We start from the raw sequence: 18,036 nt of genomic DNA on the forward strand, positions 1-18,036 counted from the left end.
GGTTCCCTGGAAGTGAGGGAGGGGAGCTAGATCGTTGCTTAGGAACCAAGCGTGATATCTAAATAGAAATGGGTGCCAAAGTCTGAAAGTCACCTGGCCTGTGGAGTAAATGCTCATAAATTGAGCTTCTAAAGGGAAGGTGTTGACTTAGAAGGCCCAGGAATCCTGTCAAAGAGGTGGTTATCTAGTATTTACCTTGCCACCATGTGGGTCCCACTGTGTGGGGGTGGGGGTGGGGGGTAGTTGAGTGTGACTCAGTGACAGCCTTCAAAGAGGGTAGAGAGCTCTCTTTTTCTTTTCTGAGGAAGATCCAGGGATGAGTTGGGCAACTCGGAAAACTTCTGTAAGTATAAAAGGGACTGGGGGCTTTTATAGAGTAGGGGGCTTCCACAGGGCCTCACTTGTCCATCCCACAATCTTGGCTCCCTCCTGCTGTTTAGAAATAACTTTCCCTCAGCAGATACCAGTGTGCTCTGTGTCCTGAACAGGTTATGCCGGTGGTGGCTCGGATGATCTACGAGATGTTTGGAGAGAATCCTCTTTTCATTTGGATTATTTGCATTTGGGAATAATTTGGTGTTGAGTGTGGTAAGGCGAAGGTGAAAAGGGGCTGGTCATTGTTTTTCTGGGATAGGCTCACCCAGCACGAACTTGCTTGTCTCTCTAGTGAAGGTAGCTCGGTGTGAATAATTAAGGTATAGAACTTTGCATCTATAGGTGCCACAGACTAGTCTTATATATTAACTTTTGCTTGGTCCCTGACCCTTTTGCCTTTTTTTTTTGTCCTTGCTTGAGGACATTTTAAAAAAATATATTTTATTTATTTATTTTTAGAGGGGAAGGGAAGGAGAGAAGGAGAGAAATATCAATGTATGGTTGCCTCTCGTGGGTCCCCTACTGGGGACTGGCCTGCAACCCAGGCATGTGCCCTGACTGGGAATTGAACCTCAATCCTCTGGTCCGCAGGCCCGCGCTCAATCCACTGAGCTACACCAGCCAGGGCAGGACTTTTTTTTTTTTAAGAGAGAGGAAGGGAGAAAGGAAGGGTGAGAGAGGCATTAATTGTTTGCCTCTGGTGTTCAATGCCCCAACTGGGGATTGAACCTGCAACCTAAGTATGTGCTCTGTTGGGGAATCAAACCCGTAACGTTTGCAACCTTTCAGTATAGGATGACGTTCCAACCAACTGAGCCATACCAGCTAGAGCTTTTTTTAAAAAAAGGATGGACTCATGCTTTAAACATTAAGAGCTAAATGGAAAACAAGATGCTAATCTCTCATAGCTGCCCCAATCCTCTTAAATACTGAAGGCTATTGGTGCCAGGCCATATTGACAAAGCATTAAGGATCTGCTGACCTTAAACCTAGTTACCTCCTATTGCTGTTGGAGTTGAGCTAGGTGAAAAGTTGGGCTAGCTTTATTTCAAAAAGCATAGCCTCAACTGAGTTGCAGGTGGTGGTGGAACTTATTTAGAATGCTTAAGCCCTGGTTTGAGGGTCTCTAAGGATCTGCTGTTACTGAAGTATGACCCAGAAAAATCTGGGTAAAGGTGAGGTGCCCAGGTGTGAGCAGAAGTTGTGTTTCTAGAAACCAGGAAACATGCAAGGTATAGAAACTTTCTATTTTTTTGGTTATTTTATTGAGTGGGTGAAGTGAGGGATTTGGTATTGATGTCTGGCTGCCTGTGTCTGTGTTTGCATAGCTCAAAATTATAAAGGAACAACTGTAGGTAAATAAATTGGTAGAGCAACTATTGGATCTGGGCTGGTCCCTTTCCCTTACTCTGTGAGATTCTAACAGCCAGGCGGTTCACCTGGATTGGGGCCCAGATAATGAGTTGGCCACAGGGGTTAAAAAGTGTTCTGAGTGCCAAGAAGCATGAAACTTTTAGTATGTGACTGTAATAAAAACTTTATAAACATATCAGAGGAATGGATGAATGGTTTTATGTGGTCTTAACTAAAGTTCAGTTTGTACTTTTTATTTTTATTTATTTATTTTTCAATATTTTATTTATTCATCCCTAGAGGGGAAGGGAAGGAGAGGGAGAGAAATATTAATGCATGGTTGCCTCTTGTGCATCCCCCACTGGGAACCAGCCTGTAACCTATGTGCCCTGACTAGGAATCAAACCGTGGCTGTTTGGTTCTCAGGCCCGCACTCAATCCACTGAGCTACACCGGCCAGAACCAGTGTGTACTTTTTAAAAAAATTCTTTTCAGAATACTGAGAGACTGCAGTCAAGGTCGCCCACACTGGACTCCTTCAGTTTTCCTTCTCTGGTCCTGACGAACAGATACCAGGTATCCTTTCTTTCTTGGAGATTCAGTTCACTACCTCCTTTGATGGCTTAACCACACACCCACCCTTGTCTTCTTCCTTGCCTTCACCTTGCTGAAGACCGGGAAGGGAATTAGATGGTGGCACCAGCTCTTCTTTTTCTTCCCTCTTTCACACCAAAGTTATCTCAAAATCAAGAAGAACCACTGTAGATAAACTGGGAGGGCAAGTGCTGGATCTGGGCTGGTCCCTTCAGAACATAATTGGGTCCCTGGCCAGGGTTGCCATAGCACCCTGGACTTCCTTTCAGAGCAATCAATTCCCTTGTAATTGCTCAGCATCTGTGTCTTGCTTGACTACGAATTTGCTGAAGGTAGAGACTATTTGTTTTGGATTTTTGCTGCTAGCCTTTAGCATAGTGTCTGGTAATAGTATGTTTTCAAATATTTGTTAGAATAAATGAATATACTAAATAAGTCTTTCACTTTAGGGATTTATTGGTAACCACCATGATAAAATAAATATGGGGAAGGAAAAAATTCTAAAATTAGTTTCTAGTCCCTGTTTCTGCCTCCCTCAGAGCTAAGTAAGGTCCAGTGAAAGACTAGGAGCCCCTACAAGCTGGTCCTCCTTCCAGGCCGGCTCCATCTTTACTCCACAGCTGTCTCTTCACTGTCTGAATCACTACCAACGTAGAACCAGGAGTGAAACATCCTGTGTAGGTGTGTGCCGCTCCCTTAACCTCCACCCTGCCTACGTTATCGATCCATTTGGGCCATATTCTCAGATACGTGTTTTCTCAAATTATTTTCCTTCGTTTTATGGGTCATTTCTGGTAGTTAGCCCTTCCGTGAAATAACACTTTTTCTTCCTAAAGACTTGATTAAAACCCTCTGCATCTCTGTTTCATTTCTCATGTGAACTCAGCAGACTGAACTCATTGAAGGTGGGTGTTTGTCCGTTCTGTACGCTGGGATACCTCCAGTTTCTAGAAGCATGCCCAGCATACATTTGTTCCCACCCTGCTTAGAGATCACAAATCTGGACTGGGATAGCCCTTATCCTCCCAATTCTCAGAATTCAGCCTCTCAAATTTAGGATTTAGGCGGGCCAAGCTTCTTTAAAAAAACAAAAACCCTGAACTTGGTAGCGCCACCCCTAGGTGTGGAGATTTTGCAACACTTATCGCTGGGCTCGAGATAAATTTCCTTCAGAGTGGCAACTGCATTTCTCCAGACACAAAGAGTGTTTTGTGCCATGTGTCCTGCTCCTGATTTCTTCCTAGTCAAGCGGGACAGCTGCCCCAAAGCCAAGCAGGGGAGGGGGGGAGGGGGAGGCGGGCGGAGCCTCCGGATGCCAGTTCACCAGGTCCCGCCTTCTCTCGCCCACTTCCGCCCCTACCAGTGTCTACCTGGACTCACCGGGCGGCTTCTAACTGGTCGGAAGGGGCGGCCCAGGGCGCCCTCAGCGCCAACTCACAGTGAGGCGGCCTCGCCAGTGGTTCTAATGCTTGGCGTGCTATGATGTCACGGAAAGCGGCGGGGTGGGGGTGGGGAGGAGTCACGTTGGGCATGCGCACTTGAGGACTTCGCCCACCAGAGGCCGAGCGGGCAGGGTTTCCAGTGTGTCGGCGGCCAAGTGCTCGGCTTTGCTGCCGGTGTGGCAGCGCGGAGGAACTAGGAGCCCGCGAACCGGTAGCGGAAGTGGAAGGGTGTGTATGCGTGGGAGGTAGACCTGTGCCTGAATTAGTAAACCACGATAATTTGCTCAGGAAAGGGTGTGGGGATCGGAGTGAGCCTGTCTGTTGAGGTTCCGTGGTTTTCGGCCAGAAGAGGGTGGTGTGGCCAATAGATGTTACAATACAACTCTCCTACATTTCTAACACAGCTCATTTATTTACTTTTATGTTTCAAGGTGTATGGTTTTAATCAGAGCTCTATTCGCAGAACTACTCTGGCGAGAAGAGAAGGGGGAATTGGCAGTGGAAAGAGTGCCTCTTCTTGCCTCTTGAATCTACAACGGTCTCAGAGGGCAGTTTTAGGTGAAATACTCTGAATTTTGCCGCAGGCTGTCTTGCCTCTCCTGTGCCCCAAACTCCTTCTGGTTTGATTCAGAGGAAATAATTTACCAAAGATACCATTTAGGCTAGAAGCCAAAGAGACAATAAATCTAGCCCCAAGGCCATACAGACACGTGCATTTGGGACCGAGAGAGACTAAGTCATCCATAGTAATCAGACAGCATTGCTGACCCTGTCTCGTCTGGCCTGAGTTAGCATTCAAAGCAGAGGGAGGGACGAAATGAACTTCAGAAAGTGCTGTAAGACTCAGGGGAAGGCTGCTGGCAGGTGTCCTGGTATGTCACTGGCTGATGTTAATAACACCCTGGTCCTGCTTTGTTTTTAGGCCCTTCCGGTGCTTGGATCTCTGAGCCGCGGCCCGGGAAAGGGAACTGTGGCTAGTCAAGGAGGCCGTGCTTGATGTTGCTTCCAGATCGCATGTCAGCACCGGGTCCTCAGTTGCTGGTGGCAGCTGCTCAGCAGACCCTGGGCATGGGAAAGAGACGGGGCCCACCCCGACCTGTCTGCCTTCACCTAGCTGGAGAAGTATTGGCTGTGGCCCGGGGACTGAAGCCAGCTCTGCTCTATGATTGCAATGGTGCTGGGGCATCAGAGCTCCAGCGCTATCTGGAGGAGCTACAGGGTCTGGGCTTCCCGACCAAGGGACTTCACATCCTTGAGATTGGAGGAAACAGCCTGATTGTCAGACCTGAGCATGTGTGTCGACACCTGGAGCAGGTGCTCCTTGGTACTATAGCCTTTGTGGATGTTTCCAGCTCCCAACCTCACCCTTCTGTTCGCTCCCTGGACCAGCTTCAGGGCTTGAAGTCCCTTATAGCTGAGATCATCACCCATTTGCAGGAGTGGCAGAGGGACCTATCCCTGGGAGTCAACTGCAGCAGGCTCCGGTGCTCAGACTGGAATCTCTGTACTGTGTTTGGGATCCTCCTGGGCTATCCTGTTCCCTATACCTTTCACCTGAACCAGGGAGGTGACAACTGCTTGGCCCTGATCCCACTACGGGTGTTCACGGCCCGGATCTCATGGCTGCTTGGTCAACCTCCAGTCTTGCTCTATTCCTTTAGTGTTCCAGAGAGCTTGTTCCCAGCCCTGAGGGACATTCTGAACACTTGGGAAAAGGACCTTAGAAGTCGATGTAGGACTCAGAATGACTTTGCTGATCTCACCATCTCCTCTGAGACAGTCACACTGCCAGCTGTGGCCCTCTGACTGTCTCCTGTGGAGAAAGTACTCAGTAAGTGTTCAGCTCTAAATCGGGGACTGCAAATAGCAGTCATCTCAAGTACCAAATCCGAGCACATTGCGAACACTAGGGAAGAATGCTGTTGTCAGCTGGCCACGTCTGTGAGTGGCATGGGGACAGGTGGTGGCAGTGGTGGCGTTGGCAGTACCTACTTGCCATTTCTATAGTAAGGAGTCCTCGGCTTAGCTGAGATGGCTATTCCTTTTTCACTGGATAGAAGATGGAAGGAAAGAGACTGTGGAGAATAAGAAGGAAGGTGGAGGACGAGTAGTGTATCCTTGTATACGATATATGGTGTGGTACGATAGGGTTGTAAATGTGCCTACCTTCTATGTGGGTGGTGTTCACCAGGAAGTAGCAGGACTGGGCTTCGCCGAGTATTTGTCTACCTGCAACTGAATTGGGCTAAGAACAGTAGACCGGGATGCTCAAGTGTCTTATGTTTGTGGCGGGATAGGTCATTCCGGAATAAACAATTCTAGGGACAGAGACTGTCAGCCAAAGTTTATTGGTTTATTTTACAGTGGGTTAAAAAAATAAAGTCAGAACTCACAGTGGCATTGGGAAAACCCACACTTTAAGGTAACTAAACCTTCTGAGTTTTTGATTGAGTTTCTTCCCGAGGAAGCTGTCACAAGTTTTTCAGATCATCAGGCTGTCCTTGTTGGCCAGGAGCACCGCCAGTGCTATAGCCGTTACCGCCATCAGCAGCGATAGCCATCGACCACACTGCCTCTGAGGGGGTGGGGTGGGGAGAGAAAAGCCACAGGTTGGTTGGAGAAGAAATAGGCAAAAATAACCTTCCTTTTTCCCCTTCTGGCTCAGTGGAAAGTCTTGGTTGGTGGAGCAGGGAAAGGTTTTTACATCATTCTGTCTGTCACTTTGTCACCTCCCTTGGAACAGAACCACTTTATTGGTGGTCACTGGCCCATAAGCCAAGATCATTGGCGCAGGGAACCACAGTCAGCAGGGCCTAGATATTTAAGTACTGATATGTACTATTCAAAGGTAGAAGATAGCAAAATTAAATTATTCTCTTTATATTCCTTGGTACTTTTTCTCTCTCATTTGGTCCTTGCCACTACTACGTAGAAAAGGCTAAAAAACACCATTTCATACTTCAGCTACTAGTAAGTCTTTCCCTTTAGGTTTAAGAGTTCTGTGACAATTAAGTTTGGATGCATACGCCAGTGTTTCTTTCCATGGTTGCTATACTCTCAGTATAAACAGCTGAATGGGACAGGCTGGTTAGATGTTGGCATGGGCTGGTAAATTTTATCTGCAAGATTTGGCTTAAGGAGAAATAGCCCCACCATCGCCTAGTGCTGTATGGGAGGGTCGACGCTCTTACTCTGGGAGGCAGCTTCTGGCTCTGGTTCAGCTCTTCTCGACAGTGCTGGAGCTTACGCAGGCAGGAGAGGTACTCGTCACTGAGGTCGTCTAACTCTGAATGCAGTTCTTTGCACTGAGGGGGAGAATACCACCAAGGTCATCACCAGGTAGGGGAGAGGGCCCCATGTAAGTTACTCCTCCTTCATTTGGAATTTGTACCGCCTTCCTCTCTCCCCAGCCTTTCTCAGAGATTTTATTTTGCCTTTTGACTGTCTCATGTGGTTTGTTCAGAATGTGTTCATTTACATGATTGATTATAATGTGTATTATAGAAGTAAGTGCTTTCATGCGTTCATGTGACAGTGTGCACGTGCTTTGTAAATAGGAACACCGAAAATGAAGTTCTTACCGAAGACCTGAGAGTGATCATTGTACACGTCTCTCTGCCAGTGGCCAAGGGTACGTGTCTGTGAGTTTGTAGATGGGAAGAGTGAAGAGTTTTGTTACTTAAAAGACTATAAAGTTCTAACATAGTGTAAGGTGAAGTTTGAAAAGTTAATGTATATTAAATATGTTTGCATTTAGGTTGACTTCATACAAGGTAACTAATAAAGTGAATAAGGATTGGTGTAAATGAGGGAGAGAAAAGATTGATAAGTTAACCCTAAAGCAAAGACATTTTTACAGGCAAGTGACTACCCGCAGGCATCCAGTCACAACGTGGCTGTTGAAAGGCCTGCTCTCCAGCCGCCTCCCAGCAGCTTTCCCTACCACTGTGGGCTGAGCCCCTCACTGAGGTCATGTCTCACCTCCTTTTCCTTGGCCTGGAGCTGCAAAGTCTTCTTTTGCAGCTGGTCTCTGAAATCCCCGTCTTTCTCCTTCCCCGTACCCTCAGGCTCCACTTCGTTATGGGAGGGCTTTGGACTCCACTCAGACAAAGTCTGATCTAAAAAAGCAGCCACATTCTCAGTGATGGTGAGGCCCACCCCTCCGAGGAAGGGCCCTGTCGCTGCGAGAACCCCGAGGAGGGAAAGGGAGGGGAGGAAAAAGGGGAGGGTCTGTCTTTGGTTCGGATTCATGGAACAGAATTCTCTGACTTCTTTTTAACGAATGCCCACTGGGAGCCCCTGCTCAGCCTGGTCAGAGCTGGAATTTGAGCCCCACGGAGGGCAAGGTTGGCATCTTTTCTTTGTATCAGTCCTGTCTAATGCCAGATACTTTCATTAGAGTACATTTATTAATCCAATTTCTTTGGTGACTGGCCACGTCCTTTCTAGTTAGTCTGGTAGGTTTGCTGGACGCCTCAGCACAACTCCCTTTCCCCTCGTTCTTCGTCCCAGTCACGAGAAAGCAGTCATACCCTAGAGTTCACCTCCATGTGGTGAAAGATGGCATTTCAGCCACCTCGCAGTCTTAGTCCTGTGAAAAGCACACTGGACTAAAAGTTAGAAATTCCGAACCTTTGTCTTAGCAGTGTCTTTAATTTGTATGACCATAGACTTTCGTTTTCTTATCCTTGCTATGTGGGCCTAATAATTTCTGCCTTATGTGTTACCCAGTGATGGTGATGAGAAAACAAAAGGCTACGTGCAGTGGATGGGTGAGGAGCTTCTGCCCCTCCATACACACGAGGGGTTCTTCTCACGAAGCTGAGGTGGCAGACTTCAGGGCTGAGAGTGAGGTGTTGCCTGCAGCATGGTTTGGGCTTGGGAAGTTGGATGTGATTTGGAAAGGCAAGTGTAAAAATTGACATGAAATCCTGAGTTCAAAATCAATTTATTGATGAAATGTTCAACACAGACAACTGTTTTCAGAGGGAGTAGAAATCCTTTTTCGCAGTTTACGTACCTCTCGCAATAAGAGGCTAAACTACTTGTTCTCAGAGCCAATGATTGGTCCTTAAGAAGCTTCCCCAGATCCCTGACCTAACAGACTCCCAGAACGGGATGCAACTCCGAGAAGTCATGTAGCTCATCCCCATGCCTCTAGGCAGGCGAGGAAAGAGCAATGTCTTAGAATTTGTGGAAGTAAATTTGCTGACCTTTCTTTGTTAAGAGTTTCTCCTGTTCTTGGAGCTGTACGGATTGACTCTGCAGCAGACCTGTGGGAAAACGCAAGAAGCTTGTCTCTGCTGGCGTATTTACTGCAAAGGGTGTATTTTCAGAACTTTGCTCAGAATCTTAATTATTAAAGGTGTCCCCATCTATTATCGGTTGAATGGGGTTACCCCCAAATTTATCTGTTGAAGTCCTAACGCCCACTACCTCAGAATGTGACCTTTTTGGAGATCTGTAGTTGACAGAGGTAATCAGGTTAAACGGGACCTTAGGGTGGCCCTAATTGAATGTGACACATCCTCGTAAGAAGGGGGCCTTTGGACACAGACATGCGTAGATGGGAGACCTGTGAAGAGACACACAGGAAGAGGGCCACCTACAAGCCAAGGACAGTAACGTGCAGCAGATGCCTCCCTCAGAAGCTCAGAAGGAACCAAGCTTGCTGGCACCTTGATTTTGGTTTTCTAGCCCGCGGAACTGTGCGCAAATAAACTTCTGTTCTTTAAGTCACCCAGTCTGTGGGGCTGTGTTATGAATACACCACCCTTACATCTCTTCCTGCTATGTCTTTTAAGTTTTTCTTAAATCTTACCCTAGAGGAAAAGCTTTCCCTGATGGCTGTGTATAAAACAGCAAATATTTCCCTTTAACCTGCTTTATTTTTTCTCTGTAGTAGTTACACTACCTGCCACATTTATTTGCTCACAAAAACTCCATACTTCACTGCAGAGCTTACTTAGGACGTAAGCTTCACGAGGGGAGGGGCCACGTCAGTTATGTTCCTCACTGTATCCTCTGTACAGCTGGGGTGCCTGGCCCTTGGGAGGGGCTCATTAAATATGTATTGGATAAGTAAAGGCAAGATTTTCCAGTGACTTCTTGACCACTCAGCGCCTGGGCTGCAGGAGCACGGCTTCTGCTGGTGGTTTTTCTCCCTTTTCCCTGTGTTTGCCTTGCTATTTTAATATTCATTGTTGTGTGCATGAAACTTCTCATCCAGTCTCAGAGGTTAGGGTGGTGGGCGACCAGCAGAGCTACTTATTTAATCAGGTTCTCAAGCTCCTCGAAACATTGTCCTTTTTTTGCCCTGTCCAGGTGGCCCAGTTGGTTGGAGTGTTGCCCCATGCACCAAAAGGTGGTGGGTTCGATTCCCATTCGGGGCACATACCCAGGTTGTGGGATCGATCGTCAGTTGAAGCACATATGGGAGGCACTTGATCAATGTTTCTCACATCACTGTTTGTCTGCCTCTCTCTCTCTCCCTTCCCTTCTCTTTAAAAATAAATAAATAAAACTTTTCAAAAAATTTTTTCTGCTTATGAAAGGCCCCCTGTCCCCTTTGGCCCCAATTTTGAAGTGGACTGAGGCATCTGTAGTGTGTTTATTTCTCAACCATTCCTAGTGACAAAGCTCAATATGACATATTTATGTATGTAATAATACACAAAATAAGAACTACCTTGGAAAACTTGACACTTTAAAAAATCTGCAGTTCTGGGGGAGGTGCAGGTGGTTGTCATTGGTATGGAAGGAGAGAAGTAGAAAAGGGGGAAAAAAGGACAGGTTAATATATGACTTGTGAAGAGCTCTCTAAATGACCTCACTTCGTAAGAAGAGGATCTGACAATGCACAGAAGTAGAGGAGATGCCAAAGGCCGGGCCCCCCCAGCCCCTCCTCTGAATGCCTTTCCGGGGGCAGCAGCCCCAGGAACACCCCAAAGCCACCTGCGCTCCTTTTGGAGCCGGGGGAGGGAACTTACTCTGTAACTGCTGTACTTGGGTCACCAGGGCGAGTTTCTCCTCCTCTGACCTCTTTAGTTGATCTAAAAATGAAATGGTGCAAACCAAAATAGAAGAGCCCAAGATTAATGAACTTGACACCTGAGGGTGGGAATTCGTAATAGGTACTGCCTGGTCCATGGCCTCTGATACATGTCAGGAGGAAGTTGCTCTTCCACTCTTCCCAGTTCTGCAGTGGGAAACCAGGACCAAAGTACCTTGCGTGTCATTGAATTAACAAGCAGGGTTGGATTAGGTGTTGTATTTGCACACAATACAACAGCTAACTGCACAGGCTGTGACGGAAACCTTTCATGAATGTGGCCTTGACATGTGACTGATGTGGGAGGTCCTGTGATCTGGCCCAGAGGGATGGGCTGGCAAAGAGAGCTGATACCACAAGATTCCCTACTGCTGCAAAATTAGTTTTCAGTCTTGGGCGATTAAAATAGCCCTGCCTTTCCCTTAAGGTAAAAGGACATCTTAAAGCCAACCAAACAAATGGAAGACTGATTGAAGCCTTTCCCTCCACCCGTTTCCTTCTCTGGCCTCGCTCAGCCAGAGGTCCCCAAGGAGAAGGGTACCTTGTAGGAGCTGGCTGTCCGAGCTGCACAGGTCTCGGTCCCCCTGTAGGCGCTCAATCTTGGCCTGCAGTTCCTGGTGCTCGTTCTCCAGGAGTCGCAGGGCCTGGGTCATCTGAAAGTCTCTACTGTCTGCCCCCTGCAGGAAGGAAGAGGGGCCAGCACAGAAGCAGGTCAGTGCTAGGGTAAAGTGGGGGGGGGCGGGGGGGGGGCAGACCCCATAGAAGAGAAGAATTGTAGAACATGGGAGAACTCTAGAGGTAGGAATGTTAGGGAAATAGAAAAACAGCAGTTTTTACAAAATTTCCCTTTGCTCTATTCCTCTTATTACAAACGATGCCTTAGATTTTATTTTTTGATATTCACAAGGGACTCATTTGGGTAAATGCCCAAATTAAAGAATACCAAATTGTTTTTCTAGATGTCTTCACTTTACTTTTCATTGTAGCACTATCATTTTTTTGGGGGGGGGTGTCATTTTCACAAAGAATTAAGGTTAAAAAGAAAAAGATCATTATGAGAGTTGGCTCGTAGGTGATTGAGATACGGATGCAATNGGGGGGGGGGGGCAGACCCCATAGAAGAGAAGAATTGTAGAACATGGGAGAACTCTAGAGGTAGGAATGTTGGGGAAATAGAAAAACAGCAGTTTTTACAAAATTTCCCTTTGCTCTATTCCTCTTATGACAAACGATGCCTTAGATTTTATTTTTTGATATTCACAAGGGACTCATGTGGGTAAATGCCCAAATTAAAGAATACCAAATTGTTTTTCTAGATGTCTTCACTTTACTTTTCATTGTAGCACTATCATTTTTTTGGGGGGGGGTGTCATTTTCACAAAGAATTAAGGTTAAAAAGAAAAAGATCATTATGAGAGTTGGCTCGTAGGTGATTGAGATACGGATGCAATGCCGTGGCCACCTAAGGTCGCTCCTTTGATAAGACACCCTCTCGTCAAATGAACTGTGCTCAGATTCCACGTCAGTAAAATTAGGGGTGTCCTAGAAAATTCCAAAGCAAGTAAGGAAAAATAACGGCTAATATTCACCGAGGGCTTATATGTACCAGGCACTGTGCTTAGTGCTTTGCATGGATCACGTCCCTTAACCCTCATAGCAATCTTTGATACAGCTATTCTCATTTTAGAGATGAGGAAACTGAGGCTTAGGGGGCTAGTTAATTTTTCCAAGGCAAATGCAGACGAGCAATGAGGAACCGTTGAGAATGCCAAGGACCTGGCAGGATGTGTTAGTTAATACTCTGTAAGTAAATGAATGACATTTGTTCTCTGCCCCTAGTGAGCATTTCTGAACTGCGTGCTCTGCTGGGAGGGGGTGCAGAGGGTGAGTTGGGATATGACAGTAGGCTGATGACTATTTCAGCGCGTTGCATTTGGATTGTGTCATTCCAGTGAACTCTTGAGTTCATTTGCATCAGCAGGGCAGATGTCCTTGCTACACTGCAAATTCGATTTCAGAGCCAAAACAGTGAGACCGGTACAAAGTGGGCAGTGGAACGGAAAGACAGATGGTCTCAGTTGCCTTTGAGGACGACACCAAAGGCTGCCCAGGTGACAGCTTCTCTCCCTTATTGCTGTCACCAACCCTTCTTCCCCTAAATCCTGCCCCCTCTCCCCACCACCTCACCCCCAGGGCCCCGTACCTGCAGTTTGGACTGGAGCACGAGGAACTGGCTCTCCAGCTCTCTGTGCTGGGTCCCCAGGGTCTTCCAATCTTCCTTCAGAGCCTCGTACTGGCTCCTCCACTCTTCACACTTCTGCTCAGCCAGAGCCAGGGACCGCTGAGGAGACAAGGGAGAGGGTAGTACCTGGGAGTTCCCTGGAGCTGTGCAGCTGGCTCCCAGCGCCGCCCTGGTGTGCCCACACCGATGCTCTGCAGATCCCCGAACCTGTGTGCTCTGTAGCTGCTGCTCTGCGCTCATTTTCTCCTCCAGCACTTTCTGCAGTGACTCCTTGGCTTTCTGCTCATAGCTGTTTTTCTGGTCTTCCATCTCCATTAGCACCTTTTTCATTCCCCAAGGGGAATACTTCTGTGAATTTGATGCAATTCAACAAAGACACATTAAGCTTCTGTGTGCCAAAACCTGAGCTGGGTTACAGAAATGAAAAGAATCTGGTCCTTGCCCACAGGGCAGAAATACCAGTAACCTGGTGGAACTTTTCTTCGAGGCCAGAGGTGAGCAGCGAAGTCTCTCGGGTGACGTGAAGGGTGAGTGGAGGTAATAAACAGGGCCCTTGGCATTGCTGGGCATTTCCCCCAGGCCTTCCACAGGCCCTGGAAATCCAACATTTCCAATGCCAAATCATCTTTCTAAATCTGCTTCTTTCTCTTGGACTTCCCCTGTCTCCGTGACAAGCATCACCACCCAGTCAGCCTCCCAAGCCCTAAACCAGGGAGTCACCTCGATTTCTTTCTTACTTTCTTCCAGTATTCAGATGTCAAATCAACCTCCTTTACAGCTCACACCTATTTCCTCTCTAACCCTATTGCCACTTTGTAGTTCAGACTCTAGTAATAATATTCTATGGATTGATGCAATGCAATGGTCTCCCTATCTTTCAGACTTGCCTCCCTTCAAACTCCTTTAGTCTTGCAGCTACAGGGTTCTTCCTAAAATACAAATCTGATCATATCACAACCTGCTAAAATCTTGCTAGATTATCAGTGTCCTAAGGATCAGGCCCAAATTTCTTGGCATGGTTTCTGCTTATAAGCCCAGACTTTCATTCCATGCTTGTTTCGCCCAAGCTGAACTGCTTGCAAATTCCCTAAGCACTGTGTACCCTGCCTTTGCCCCTAGAGCTGCTTCTGCCTCCCAGAGCGTCCTGACTCACCCTTTTCATTTGGTTAACTTCTACTCATGCTCAAACTATTCTTAGGCTCAAATTCAGCCTAGGAATCATGTAAGTTCTGATAAACCTTAATGAACTAACCCTACCCCTAGCTAATGATGGATTAGGTAGCTTTTCTTAGTATTCCCATAGTACCCTCTGCGTGTCTCTATCTTTCCACTCTATCTGTCTCTCTTATGAGACTGTAAACTCCTCGGGACAGAAACAGGGAACATGCTTTAAGTTTTTAAAATTAATTAATTAAAAGCTTTGGAGCTTCAGGGATCCCCAGTAAATAATATCTTTAAATCAATATACTTGCATTTAAGAATTCCTTCTGGCTTCAGGGTCAAGGAAAAACCAAAAGAGCAATTTTGTAAATTCACTGGGGGCCTTGCTGTCCCCATGCTTTTCATCTTTATGCCCTGTGATTTGGGGGACACAGGCAGCTTTTATTGTCGATTCTGGATTACTCACTAGGTTAGAAGTAACCTAGATAATGCAAATTCAGGGATCAATATGAAATCATTCCCATTTAGGTTTGTAATCATCTGAAAATTTGGATTAAATGTGAATGGGTCTTATGTTCTTGGAATTTTTATTAGAAAGCATATCCAGGAATTATTGGTTGAAGTCATACATGGGCATGTCCCAGTTATTGAACTTAACTCTGCTGGTCACTGGCCAGCTTTGTCCTCTACTGAAAATGAATTCATTGGCATTCTGGATTATATATCAGTCTCTTACGAGCTTGGTTGGCATCATTTAATTCATAAGAGTCCGTCAGAGGAGGTCATACTGAAAAAACAGAAGTTGTGGATCAGCAAATCTACAGACTATAAACCTTTCTCCTACAAGATTCCGACTCTGTGGCTTTATTTACCTAACTCCAGATGGGAGCAGACTTCCTGTTTCACCTCATCTCTTCCTTGACATGTCCCCAATTATTAGAAATGCATCACTTCTCAAGTGAAAGCCAATTTTCTTTCTGTCTCTTGTAATCCAAGGTAAGGCCAATCAAGAGATTACTGCAGCTGGATCATAAGGTCACAGGGAAGACAAGGTCGCAGTCTTACTTTCTCCAACAGGTTGCTAAGAGATAAAATTTGCCCACTGAATGAAAATTACTTTGCAAAATTTTATTAGAACGTTCAACTCATCTGTTCAAAGATTGGGACCTGTGCAGGTCTACCTGCATGGTGCGAATCTTTACCAAAGGCTGGTCGCTACAGTTCCAGGTATTCTCAAGGTTACCCTGGAACCAGCAAAGTGCTTGGTGCTGGGGTTCCTTCCCCGGGTGTGAAGGGAAGGGCACGGGGAGAAAGAGAGGGGTGGATGGATGAAGAGCATGGACAAATGGTAAAGTGGGGATTGAAGTGAGAATGGTAAAGCCAGAACCGCGTGAGTGGGAGTGGATACTTCATCTCTATCAGGTGGCATTTCTGGACAGTAAGATTGAGGTTCAAGGATTCTCCTTTAATTCTAGATTCCTGGGCTGGTAGTGTTTTCCAGAATGCTTACCTGGGTACAGGTATACAGCTGGTTTTCCAAGGACCTCAGTTTGCCCTTCAATTTGTCTTCATTGAGTTGTCCCTGAAACAAAAGGGGTTGAGTAAATAGAGTCTGGGCCAAAATATAGTGTGCAAAATATTTTGTTCTTTATCCCCAACCTACCACCTAGAACATAGTCTATGCTCAATGTTTGGGGAACTGAACTATTTCAAGAGACAGGGAGGAGAAAAGATGATGAAGAATGTTTGGGTAGAAGAGGATCTTTTCCTCTTTTTCTGGAACAGGAGAGGGAAGAGTCAGCCTAACCCCCAAAGACCTCTTTGTACCTTGAGGCCTTCTATTAAATGGCTCAGGGTATCCTGCTGTTGCAGGAGATAGCATAGGAAGAACTCTGAGACTGCTCTGCTGTTGCTGGCCAGCGACTATAGCATCCTGGTTGCCAGGCAACACGTTTTAACACTTAGGTAGCAACTAGTAATGAATGGCCAAAGGGGAAGTGGAGGCAAGTCCTTCACCATTACAATCTAACAAAGAATTTAACACAGGAGGCTAAAAGCAAAGCTCACACGTTGACCAAGTAATCTTGAATCTAGTTCGACAAGGCTGCCAGGCATCCCGAAAAACAAGTGAAACTATAGTAGTGTGTGGTGGGGAGAGCCCTTGGAAGTCTGTGAGTATCATCTGCATTAGATGGGAAAAGGAAAACCTGGAGACTATGCATTCATCCCACAGCCTAGAAGACAGAAGCGGAAGAGAACTACAGTGCCCAAAAGAAAAAGCTCATAATCAACTTTGTTTAACTGCTTGCCTCCCGTCACATACAAAATGAACAAATAGAGTCTAGAGCAAGGTAAGGATTCAGGCTGACAGACCCCCACCCACACTTGTGTTTAGACAGTCATATCCCATGGAAAACTGGTACCATCTTTACACATCAATCACAATGTAACTCCCTCACCCTCATCCTGGCAATTATATAAGTCCTCAGAACAAAGTCTCACTCTCTTCTCCTGGCCACGTGGGGGGGCCTCTGGCCACCAGGCCCCTGACCACCCCTTTTTGGCCATCCAGGCCTCTGGTCACCTGGGCTCTGGCCACCCAGGTGCTGGCCACTTGGTCACTGGCTACCCTGCTTTTGCCACTCCTGCTCTTGCCCCTTGCTTTTGCTCTCCCACGAAAACTTGGCACTACTAAACTTTTTGTGCATGCTAATAGGTTTGCCGATCTCTAATTGTTCACCGTGTCGGTGAGAAGAACCAGGGTTTCTTCCATATCACTATTGGGGGTCCACTTGAAGGAAAGCTACTAAGGCGTCCTTTCTTTCATCACCGCCCTCTGCTCTCTGTCTGGGCACCTCTGCACCCCTCACCTTCTTTCAGTCCTGTGCACGGACCTTTACTTCTAGAGTATAGGCCAATAAGACTAAAGGAGTCTTCCCTTCCGGGGGGGAATACACATTCTCTCCCTTCCCCACTGTTATGTGCTGAGTTTTGGTCCCTCTGCCCCCAATTCACATCTCGATATCCTAACCTCAGTGCCTTAGAATGTGACCACATTTGGAGGCAGGGTCTGTAAAGAGGTACTTCAGTTAAAATGAAGCAATTAGGGTGGGCCCTGTTCTGTATGGGAGTGTTCTCATAAGAAGAGGAGACTGGGACATCAGGACACCAGAGGGAGGACAGCCATTTCCAAACCAAGGAGAGATGCCTTAGGAAAAAAAAAACGCACACACAAAAATCCCGTCAGCATCTTAATCTCAGAATTCTAGCTTTCCGAACTGGGAGAAAGTAAATTTCTGTTGGTTAAGCCACTTCATCTTTGGTGCTTTGTTATAGCAGCCCTAACGAACTATACACTCCCTCCCTGCCCCATCCCTCGCCTCAAAATGAGACATTCTTTAAGAAAGCAAGAAATGGGCCCTGGCTGGTGTAGCTCAGTGGATTGAGCACGGGCCTGTGAAGCAAAGGATCGCAGTTTGATTCCCAGTCAGGGCACATGCCTGGGTTGCAGGCCAGTTCCCAGCAGGGGACACATGAGAGGCAACCACACATTGATATTTCTCTCCTTCGCTCCTTCCTTTCCCCTCTAAAGATAAATAAATACAGAATCTTTTAAAAAAAAGAAAGCAAGAAATGGAGGAGAGATATTAATGCAAGGTGTGTGTGTGTGTGTGTGTGTGTGTGTGTGGGGTAGGGGGAGTGGGGTGGGAAGGAGGGTGGCGAGAGGGTTTCCCAGAAAGCCACATTCTATTTATTCATAAACTAGGTTTGTCTAAGGCATTTTGGACATTGCAAAAGAGATGCTAATCGCAGGGGTA

General features: G+C 46.6%; 2 protein-coding genes across 9 annotated transcripts in view; one reads left to right on the plus strand and one right to left on the minus strand.

The window, feature by feature from the left end:
* Positions 1 to 35: 35 nt before the first annotated feature.
* Positions 36 to 6,615, plus strand: CUNH1orf74 (chromosome unknown C1orf74 homolog). 4 transcript variants are annotated; one of them, XM_037027586.1, is made up of 3 exons: positions 3,859 to 3,994; positions 4,687 to 5,595; positions 6,259 to 6,615. In XM_037027586.1, exon 2 carries the CDS (start codon positions 4,761 to 4,763, stop codon positions 5,568 to 5,570), a length of 810 nt encoding a protein of 269 aa, XP_036883481.1. In that variant the 5' UTR covers positions 3,859 to 3,994; positions 4,687 to 4,760; the 3' UTR covers positions 5,571 to 5,595; positions 6,259 to 6,615. The 4 variants fall into 4 exon arrangements, with proteins under 4 accessions (XP_036883479.1, XP_036883481.1, XP_036883478.1 ...); XM_037027584.1 differs by lacking the exon at positions 3,859 to 3,994 and adding an exon at positions 36 to 343 and having other exon boundaries at positions 4,687 to 6,615; XM_037027583.1 differs by having other exon boundaries at positions 4,687 to 6,615.
* Positions 6,092 to 18,036, minus strand: part of TRAF3IP3 (TRAF3 interacting protein 3) — a 26,741-nt gene continuing 14,796 nt past the window's right edge. For 2 of the 5 annotated variants that reach the window (XM_037027574.1, XM_037027575.1), the window contains exons 9-16: positions 15,729 to 15,800; positions 13,265 to 13,405; positions 13,019 to 13,156; positions 11,357 to 11,492; positions 10,754 to 10,816; positions 8,978 to 9,037; positions 7,746 to 7,882; positions 6,647 to 7,069 (exon numbers count right to left, since the gene is read on the minus strand). In XM_037027574.1, the coding sequence (XP_036883469.1) occupies positions 6,773 to 7,069; positions 7,746 to 7,882; positions 8,978 to 9,037; positions 10,754 to 10,816; positions 11,357 to 11,492; positions 13,019 to 13,156; positions 13,265 to 13,405; positions 15,729 to 15,800 (1,044 nt within the window). In that variant the 3' untranslated portion in view covers positions 6,647 to 6,772. Of the gene's footprint in view, positions 6,340 to 6,366; positions 7,070 to 7,745; positions 7,883 to 8,977; positions 9,038 to 10,753; positions 10,817 to 11,356; positions 11,493 to 13,018; positions 13,157 to 13,264; positions 13,406 to 15,728; positions 15,801 to 18,036 lie in introns of those variants that run through there. The other 3 variants (XM_037027578.1, XM_037027576.1, XM_037027577.1) reach the window with 3 other exon arrangements.

This window comes from Sturnira hondurensis, unplaced genomic scaffold (genome assembly GCF_014824575.4).
Source record: "Sturnira hondurensis isolate 20B ecotype Veracruz unplaced genomic scaffold, ASM1482457v3 Scaffold0019216, whole genome shotgun sequence".
Classification (NCBI taxonomy): domain Eukaryota; kingdom Metazoa; phylum Chordata; class Mammalia; order Chiroptera; family Phyllostomidae; genus Sturnira; species Sturnira hondurensis.

Excerpts from the sequence above, each read along its gene's own strand:
- CUNH1orf74 (XM_037027584.1), top strand. The coding sequence starts at position 4,761 with ATGTTGCTTCCAGATCGCATGTCAGCACCGGGTCCTCAGTTGCTGGTG.